The 10,533-nt window shown below is 42.4% G+C and overlaps 1 protein-coding gene across 2 annotated transcripts; it reads right to left on the bottom strand.

Annotated features, from left to right (window-relative positions):
• Positions 1-1,026: 1,026 nt before the first annotated feature.
• Positions 1,027-6,252, bottom strand: paqr7b (progestin and adipoQ receptor family member VII, b). Of its 2 annotated transcripts, none has more exons than XM_048262009.1 (2): positions 6,050-6,252; positions 1,027-5,164 (listed from the first exon to the last, which is right to left on the bottom strand). In XM_048262009.1, the coding sequence occupies exon 2, from the start codon at positions 5,125-5,127 to the stop codon at positions 4,066-4,068; it is 1,062 nt and encodes a 353-aa protein (XP_048117966.1). In that variant the 5' UTR covers positions 5,128-5,164; positions 6,050-6,252; the 3' UTR covers positions 1,027-4,065. The 2 variants fall into 2 exon arrangements, with proteins under 2 accessions (XP_048117966.1, XP_048117965.1); XM_048262008.1 differs by having other exon boundaries at positions 1,027-5,170.
• Between the last annotated feature and the right edge of the window lie 4,281 nt (positions 6,253-10,533).

Here is a 10,533-nt window from a genome sequence, read left to right on the forward strand (position 1 = left end):
ATGCAAATGCACTGGGGCCCACAGATGTGCCAGTCAAACCAGGAGATCGTCCACTCCTCAATGAACCTCCAAGAATAAATAAAGATTGAATGAATGAATGAATGAATCAATCAATCAATCAATCAATCAATCAATCAATCAATCAATCAATGTACCACTGTCCTTTCCCACCCTACAGATATTACATCACATGTAGTAAGCACTGTATACAGTAAGCGGCCCAGTGAAGGAAATTTTTTCATGCATTTCACACTTGTTCAGTATGTTGTCATATTGAATAATTTTACCACTGACAACGTTATTGCTGTTACAAAATCTAGACTTGGAGAATCAAACAATAGACTGAAATAGTTCTGATGCATTAAGTAGCCTATATTATTATGCTATGCAGAGAAAGAAAAACAGCTAAACATTCATGGACCTGCTCTATCCTATTTCACTAAACAGGGAACACAGTGATTTAAAATAAATTACAATGAGCGTTTTGAATATCTGTGTTTTTGAATTTCATCTTTATCCCCCAACATTATGGACTGTTCAATAATAATAATAATAATAACAATAATAATAACTCCCTTCTCATATCCCTTTAAGATGCAATCACCCCATCCCCACACTGCCCCATAATTGAATATAATATGCCCTTCACCTCTAATATCTGAAATATTTAAGATATTATGGCTACTCCCCCTATGTTATTTTCAATTACATCTGATGAAGTGAAAGCATTGTTACGTAGTGTTATATTTAACAGCTCTTGATAATAACTCTCTCTTGTTGTATTTGCATATTGGAGTAACACAAATGTGTGAGTATTCACAGGTGAACCCAAAGCGGACTGTGAGAAGGGTGGGATTTTGTAATGTTGCGCCTTTCCTCTTCACTGGGGGAAATACTATGCCTAGGTGAGGTCACAAAGGTTCTATTTTGTTCTTATCGTATGTAGGTACACCCTAATCCATTTTGGCTGCAGTGTGATTGGTGTTCATGTGCCAAAACAAATGACTTAAGACACATGAACGGGAGCACTCAGAATATCAGTGTGTTTATTTATTTAGGTAGTAGTACAAATCAACATGTCCAAACATATTGTTATGCTCCTGTAGACAAAAGGCATCTTTTCCCTCGCCGGAGGACTCTGCTCCAGGGGTGTGGCGAGCTGGCCAGTGGCATTATGGAGAGCTGAAGAGAGTAACACGGCAATGCTGATGATGTTCCACGGCTGACCACTGGCATTCTCGCACGCCAGTGTTATGTGATGTCACGGGCCAGTCCGGCAGCCAGCAGAGTATGTGGCCACAAGGTGTTAATGGTGACAGAAGAGAGCGAGGGTATCCAAACCAATCTTGTCAAACGCTTTCAGAGATTTGTTGGGAGACAGAGTCCTCCTCTCTCTTTCTTTCCTTCCTTTTTGTTCTTTTCCGCCTGTCGTGACACTGCATTCAGTTCTCCTCATGCAAATTCTTCTAGGCTCCCCCACACACTCCCCAGAAGTGGGCCAGAGACCAACAAAAAAAGTATCTCTAGCACACACTCTTCATTACACCACAGTACAAAGACTCTTAATGTTCACCAAAACTTGTTAACAATGCATTTCACAGCACTTAACCTTTTGACGTGTTTCAGGTGGTTGCTACTATATTACAGTATCAATGTGTTAGTGGCTCAAATTACAGTTCATATTGGAGAAGATAAAGCAGTCAACATAGTGACAGCCCTCCCTATAACATTTGGTGCTATCAAAATTAATCATACCATTCTCTTCTGGTACCACATTCAACTAAATTAGTATGAGAGTTTTTCCCCGATGATGATACAATGGTACCTAAGATGTAGTCTGGAGCTGGGGTATCCTATATCAGCCCAGGGCCAGTAAGGGAGCAGACACAACCTCTGTCTGATTTATGCAGCTCCTGTGATTGTTCAATTTACAACTGATTTTTCACCAAATAAATACAGTTATTGGTGACATCATTGCATGAGAACCCCACATTCATTTGTAACGTAATCAGTGCAAGACAGTCAGTGACATCATTTTTAATGACATAACCTCAGTCAGTGACATCATCAGTGCAGATCATTCCCTCCCCAGGCCCACAGCCCGGTCAGTGACATCATCAGCCACTCAGCCAATCAGCTTGTGCGTCAATGGCTTCGTCATTGGAGTTTTACAACCCTGCAGCGCCCACAAACCAAGCAGCATGCTCCTAAGATCCATATCACAGATACAGACCTCAATCTCCTCTAACAAGCATAATGATACTATAATGCATCAGCTATCCATCAATGCCTTCTTCATCGCTAATAGGACATGCTAGAGGGTCCCCTAAACCTCGGCTGAATTTGCATTAAAGGCTGCATATAACCATCACAGATGAGTGGTGCATTGGAAGTGAGGAGGTCTATGCCTACTGCAGATAAAATACCCTTCAAAGGACATTAACATCATCCACGTGCACAAACGCAACACAGACGATCACAAAAGGAGAAGGGGCCTATATTCAACATCTTACTTAGAGAGCACCTCTTAGCCCAGTTGGAACCAGAGGCTGATACCATGAAATGACGCTATCCAGCTCTCAAAGAACGGAACTGGCCTTTTCCATCTACTTGTGAGCTTTTATGCTCATGTGATACAAAATATGACATATTTCAAAGATGTCACAATAATAATAATAATAATAATAATAATAACAATTGGCATAAGACACTCAAAACATTCATACAGAAACAAACACACAAACACATGCATGTGCCCAGACAGGCGATCACATGAGACATCACCATGCTCAGACAGACCAGGTCAAAGTAGCAGAGGCGACCACGTAATACGCAGTCAGGCTCAGACAGACCAGGTCAGAGTAGCAGAGGCGACCACATGAGACATCACCATGCTCAGACAGACCAGGTGAGAGTAGCTGTACCAGACAACTCGAGGGACGTCAGTGACACAGAGGCGTTGGAACATCAAAAGGCAGAGGCCAAAATCTGTAGCCCTTTGGGGACAGGCCATTGTATAGTAAGCTAGAGGAAAGATGAGCATCACTAAATCCAAACACATACCAACACTTGAACAACTTGTCTGGCATGGACATACTGAATATGATTTGCTTAAACAACTTGAATTACAATGACAATGACATCATTATATCACATCACATCATCCCTGTTCTTAGGTCAACTGATGTGACACATAGCCTATATTTTGTGTACAAACATAATATTTCATATAACAATCAATATGTGTATATGTATCTGAATAATATATGAGGTAAATCTACTTTCTTTACATAAAATAAACATATTATTCATGAGGAACTGTAACAAAATCATGCACATCAAGCATTAAGAATGGTCAAAAAGTAATTTGGTACAACTATTAGAAGGCTTTCTCAGCAAAACAAATAACTCCATTCTAACTTTCTTATAAAAAATGCACCTAAAAAGCCTATTTGTCGGTGACATTTTTGAGGATGGTGCAAAAGTGGAAAAATTACAGGTTCACTTTTTGTGACTGACTTTGGCAAGCCTGTGTCAACATGACTAGTAGATCTCTAACTGCTGCAATCTGACCACTTACAAAACCCTCCAAAAATGAGTGGCTTTGTAATAGAGACCATTCACGGCAGTGTTAGACGAAAGCACACAAACTCCCACAGACCGCCATTGGGATTCTCAACGCTCAGCCATATCCCACACACCTGTAGAGGGTCTTGTAGAAGAAACACACAGATATACAGCACAGGTAGCACTGTCTGGGCTTGACATCCTCTGCATGAGGCTATGACTGGGTTATTACAATATCGGTCAATACATGGTAACGTATGGTGTATTAGTTAAACCCATAAAATGTTAGTTCACACACAACACACAGTAGCTGAATCAAAATGCATTTTTGGCAAGCCACAGAACACGACCAAATAAAATTATGAAACAACAAAATTCACAAAAAGTTTAGTACTTTATAACAGAAATGCCACCATTTTCAAGTTTGTTTGTTTGTTTGTTTTTAACCATACGGGCAATATTGTTGTCCCTCCAGTTGTGTACCCTCCACCCCTGCCTTTAGTCTTCCTTCTCCTGTAGCTGTGCACATACTTGCTTCCGCACATAAAAGGCGGTCAGTGCGCTGCAGCACACCATGAAGATGAACATCGCCACGGCATCGTGCGCCACGTCGCTGGTGTGCAGGCGCTCGTACAGCGGCCGGCGCTCCAGGTAGTCCAGCCGCACGGCCTCGATCTGCACCAGCGTGCACAGCACCAGGCACACGTGGAAGATCTGGTGGCCCTGGCCGATGAAGTCGCAGCGGCCGCGCAGCCAGCGCTCGGGGTGCGGGTACGAGAAGAAGTAGGCGCTGACCAGGAAGAAGGCCACCTGGTAGCGGTGGAGGGAGACGGCCGCGTCCGAGCAGCCCTGCTGGTAACAGCTGTAGATGCGGTGGAACACGGGACTGATGTCCAGGCAGTAGGCCAGGCCCGAGGGTACCACCTGGAAGAGCTTGTGGGCGAATTTGGGCAGCCGTGGGCTGGCGTACTTGCCGTAGCAGCAGCCGGCGCACGAGAGCCACGCCAGGAAGGCGGACGCGGGCAGGAAGATGCCGCACACGCGCCGATGCCATGCCTCCTCGATGACGTAGTAGAAGTGCACCAGCGCACTGCCATACTGGTAGGTGGCCACGCCCACATAGTCCAGGAAGTAGAAGGTGTAGTGCGAGAGCTCGGACTTGGCGGAGAGCAGGTGCGCCACGGCGCTGAAGGTCAGGTAGGTGAAGGCGGCGAGCAGCACAACAAACATTGGCAGCGCGTGCGGGTCACGCAGGAAGTCCACCGACTCGGACAGCTCCTGGAACTTGACGAGGACGACCAGAGCGGCCAGAAGGTGCGTCCACACGTTCACCGTCTCATTGTGGCGCTGGAAAAGGGACAGGAAGTAGTAGCGCCAGCTCTGGTCGGGCAGCCGGTAACCGGTGAAGATGTCCGGTTCACGGAACACCCAGGGCACGTCGTTCAGTGTCACGGTGCATGGCAGTGTGGGGAAGGCCGACTCCAGGAACTGAGGGATTTGTCGGAGTTGCTGTGCATTGATGAACAGACGACCAATCTGCTCCATGACTACTGTCGCCATGGTGAAATGTTGATAGATGAGCAGAGCGCTCTAGAATCTATGGCTTGGAGGAGAGGTGGATAATGATTAGGTACATTAGTAGGAGGTATGAAAACGGCTCTTATCAACAATGAAGTGCAGTACAATTCAAATCGTTTGGATTTGAGCCATACATCTACAAGTAAGAAGTATAGGCTACTATACGTGCATTTTTATAAATAGGCCTGGATCAATAGGCTACATAATACTATAACAATAGACTACAGAGATGACATGGTTTACACCCTAACCTATCACGCTTTTTTGAGGGACCCAACCTATTCCATCGCCTGAACAATGAATGGGGAAGGGTTATGTAACGCGACTATCATCCTCCTGACAGCTTCATCGTCATCGGTCTGGAGACAGTCGTTACGATGGAATAGTCCCACTCGTGAGCAGCTGATAGGATAAAATGAGTCGAGAAGGGCTCCATCATGGAGACGCCGGGCGGTAAAAGCGCGTGAATAATTTAGCGAAGGCATAAAGGCATGCGACAGAGAGACAGTGTAATCCGCACCCTCGTGTCTCTCCATGTGTAGACTAGACTACCAATAAATCGCGCTTGAATGTAAACTTATTGTTCTGGTATCACAATATAGCATGGCATACCAGAGTTGTAGATATAACTTAGATACATTTACAGTGAAATACATTGATAGACCATTTCAAGATAACGTTACCCCTTTCAGGCCGACGCCCATTATCGACGCATTCAATTCATAATCAGAAATGCGTGATTACAGAAGAGATAGGCTACAAAAGCCAATATCTAAAAAGCAAAGTTGATTCAGCCTGCATTTCCGTTAAACGCCTTGGCACACGTTCTAGACAGCTAATTTGTCGCCGGTGTCGTATTGATACCCGTGGTACCAGTGCGCTTTGAACAAAAAAAAAAACCCACCTGTAAAGCAATGTGCGTCCAATGATTCAGCAGTAACTCGTTGACGCTTCTTTCTGACAGATTTTCAGTGCTTTGGAAAGGTGTCGCATGATACCAGAAACCAGATTTTAAAAAGAAAGAAGAGATGTTCCGTTTTAGGGCGAGTCGCCTTGCCACTTTCAGCAGAAACGCTATGTGCAATCAGAATACTCCTCCTACAGTTGATAGGCAGGATGTTTATCCAATCATCAGCCGGTTATTGCGCACCATCCCAAGCGTCTTCCTGTCAGTGTCCAATCGTTAAAGCCGTTAGGCCCTAATTTATGACATGTTTCATCCCACGAAGAAGTCTCTAGTCTCCTCGGGTGTGCATAAGTCATTTTCACTGTTAAAAGTAAATATCACGCTACCTTTCAGGATATAGTCAGAAATACTTAATAATAGGCCTACTTAATATAGCCTTAATATTCTCAGTCAGTCAGGGATATAGAGCTAAATACCATTGGACTAGCATTATTTATTTGAGTTTATATCACATAATACATAATAATATTGCATGTAAAAATTAAGACATCCCATTAAGTGGGGCATTTTGTAAAGGAAGGTTTGTAATGAAATGTCTTCATTACAGACACATTTCTGTGATGTTTCCCTGACCAGCCAAAACAATTGTCATATAGGCTACATTGTGCAGTTACAACACTGACAGGACACCTGGAATGCAACTACACCTGTATAGTCGCTTCAGAAATTTACAACAGGTGCAGCCTTTTCATTATAGACATTCTGAAGTAACAGATCTCACTTGTTCTGTTGTTATGCTCTTGCATTAGGCCTACTGGATTTCAGCACAATTTTACAAGTAGGATGGCAGATTTTTGGCCCAAATCGAGAGAACATTGCATCAGGGAACGTATAAATTGTGTCAGTTTAGCCAACCTCAGTTGTCATTGCATCATTATTGTTTCCCCTGAATGTAATCCTTTTGAGGAAATAAGATGGATTAAAAACTACACATCAAAAAGCTTGACCAGTCACTTTTTTGACAGTCAGACAGACACTCAAGTCCACTTTTTTACAAAATGCAGAAAACCTCATTCCTCTCACACATAAATCAATGTTATGTGAACTGGGCCAGAAAAAAAAAGAACTTTTTGTTTCGATCAGACTGTGACTTCTGCTTCACACGGTCTGAAGTCACAGGCGTTCTGTCTTCCTACACAGAAGCTGGGAGCACAATGTGTCTTTGTTGGAGCCAATGAGCTCGCAGTGAAAATCTGACTGAAAGTCAGTCATTGTGTTTGTAGGCTGTGTAAAGTGCTGAGACTTTGTTTACTCTGTCTCTTGGGGGATAATGTCACTCTCCCATGCACAAGCTGACTGATAGAAACCCATTCACGTTTAAATTCAGATTTGTGTTGTTGAAGTGACTTAAGGTATATCTACTTGTATGCTTTGTGTGCGTTGATCTGCAACTGCGTCTTCACTTCCAGTATTTTATACTTACATTACTTCCACTTACATTAGACAACATTCCTGTAAAAGCTGCTCTCAGGGTAAACAGTGGCTCTCACAGAAGAGAAAGCACAGATGAGCAGAGAAAGAGATGCAGACTGACTCAGTCACACAGGAATAGGCCTCGCATTGCATGGCCCACAAAAAGCATCACTGTTTAACTGACTGCTCCACTGATGAGCGTGTGTGTGTGTGTGTGTGTGTGTCTGTGGTTTATACATCGGATTCACACAGACACGCCCTGCAATATGCTACAAGATTCATTACAAAGCAGAGAGAACACTGCCCCCACATACATAAATTCCATTACATACTTAATGTTTGTTACAGCAGAGGTTGTTATTATTCATTTTCAGTTAGCTTTTTCATGCAACTGTGGCTGTGAGTCTGTATTCTCCTCAATGAGCCTTTCGATTTCTCATCTTAGATCAATATATCCAAACATTTGGCAGTCAGATCACTTCAGTAATTTTTCCTTCCTGTTTTGACAATGATTGTGGGCAATAGGCTAATGCAAAATAGATAAATACATACATCAGCGCCGGCGTCAAGGGCGGGCCACCCAAACAGGCCAGTGTGCCCCTGTTGCGATATTATCAGTTTGTGCAATTTGCTTTTGAGCAGGATCTTACGAGAACATTTCAAAATGAATGGAGTGATGACATTTTGCACTCAGCTGTAGCCTAGGCCTGCTAGTGGTGAGTCTCTCTGGCGCCAACCCTGACATACATTAATATAAAATAGCAAGCACTGGTACCTCATGATCCATTTCAGTTCTTGGTTTTGTCTACACACATTGGCTGATAGTTGTTTTCCATTTCAATTGTTTCCCTCTTAGCTAAAGTGGTCAGATGTCTCTTACAGCAGTGCACCACTAGGTGGCAGTAGACATAAAAGAGTGAAAGAGTCCACTCTAGTCACTGTACATAATGTGAGCAGACCTCAAATAGCTGATATCAGATACTTCAGAGGATTTGCTGGCTGGTCTGAATTATTTCTGATAATCTCCCTGATGGCCTTAAATAAATTAGTTTAAAGCTCCCAGGAGGAATGTGCTCTCTCAGATTGCACATTCCCCTATCAGTTAAAGATCATTCCTTAATATTCCAAGTACCCAAAGATAGCAAATCACAAATATGTTCATGTACTATTCAGTTAAACGTTTGTAGAATATTTGGTACATGCCGGGAGTTGTATATTTCTTCTTCTGTGATAAATAGGTCCAACACCACAGTATGAGAAACATCCTCATAACATGAATTGTGCACCACCATGCTTTACTGTCTTTAGTGCACTGCGGCTTGAATTCAGTGCATGTGGGTCGTTGGACAATATGTATGCGGCCCCCATGCACTGAATTCAAGCCACAGTATACACCAGTAAGCGAGCAAAGTCTTGATTCCAGACTAACAAGATTGATGTTATGGAGTGGCCAGCCCAATCCCCAGACCTCATATAGAAAACTTGTGGGGTGACATCAAAAATGCTGTTTCTGAGGCAAATACTAGAAATGCAGAGGAATTGTGAAATGTAGTTCAATCGTCCTGGGCTGGAATACCTGTTCACAGGTGCCAGTAGTTGGTCGACTCAATGCAACACAGATGTGAAGCAATTCTCAGAAATAATGGTAATGCATATTGGAGTGATTCAAAGTAAAGCAAAATCTTGAGACATTTTTCAGTTTATACAGAAAAATGCAAACACTGCTATTTTTTGAACAGCCTAACATTCCTTTTTCTCCACTTTCTGTAAAGGTATTACACAAACTTGATCAATTTTGGTCATGTTTTGATTTGAAATTGAATGTGCAGTGTTCCCAATGCATTGATATTATGGAATTAACAGTTAACAATTAGTGCAAACTGCACCACATACGTGTATTACCAGCAAAAGGTTGTATCTTGCTCAAAATGCTTAGTCTATGCCTCAAAAGCAAATATTTATACCAATGAAACCAACCATATGTCATTGTTTATGAACAAGATAGTCAAACTGCTTTGTCCTGTTGTCAATATGACAATTTACCTCACTTGTACTAACGAACAATGCGCAAGGCAGCACTATTTTCCGACAGCTATTTTAAACTAAAACTACAAAGTTACACATTACGGTGTGTGGAGGGGGTTAATTGCAAAAGAGTGGATATGTCAAAATTTTTACTGTTGACACATTGTGACAGTATAAAGAAAACAAAGGCTTTTACTGCATTGTGCAAAGGAAAATGACGAATATACAGTAAAACACCTCTTGGCTGTGCACCACTGGAAGCCAGATTTGCTGTACAAGTAAATCTATATCCTGATGTTCCTGTCAGGTCACATATGTATGTATGCTAGACAGAGTATGACAACTAGTTATGACGGCTAGTTCAATACTTTTGCATAATGACTCAATCGATGAAATAAAGCCTATTTGTTTTATGGTGTAGGTAGGACTATTCAGCATGGAACCAATAGTGCATTTGGACCAACATGACATTAGGAATTGAATATGTAAAAAATAGACATTTGTACACAATGAAGTGCATGGATGTACTAAAGCATTTGTTTGTTCAAAACAATGAGAACTGTGTTTATGATGTGCACAAATGAAAGGATATGGAGTATGAACAAGCAGTTTTGAGTATCAATTCTGATCGGAGAAATGCACCAAAGCACCTGAGAAAAACTGTAACGCTTCAAGGGTACATTCACATCTAGAGTAAGTTTTGCTTTGTGCAATCAGTGGTTTCTTGTGGTTGCTGGCAGATTACCTGGAGAACTAGGGCAATGAATTGCTATTAAGCTTGTACAGTATAGCCACCAGGGGAATTGTGGCGTTTTAATGGCCTCCCCTCTTGTCCTTCCTTTGCCACTGTATGTTCCAAACATTTGTCCAACACCTGAAGGATCGTGAAAAGACAACTGCACTGTTACAAAAAAATTCAGCTAAGTCAATCTTTGTACAGCTGGAAAAGACATGCCACAATCAAAGAAGACCAAACACACATG

Source organism: Alosa alosa, chromosome 13, assembly GCF_017589495.1.
Source record: "Alosa alosa isolate M-15738 ecotype Scorff River chromosome 13, AALO_Geno_1.1, whole genome shotgun sequence".
Classification (NCBI taxonomy): domain Eukaryota; kingdom Metazoa; phylum Chordata; class Actinopteri; order Clupeiformes; family Clupeidae; genus Alosa; species Alosa alosa.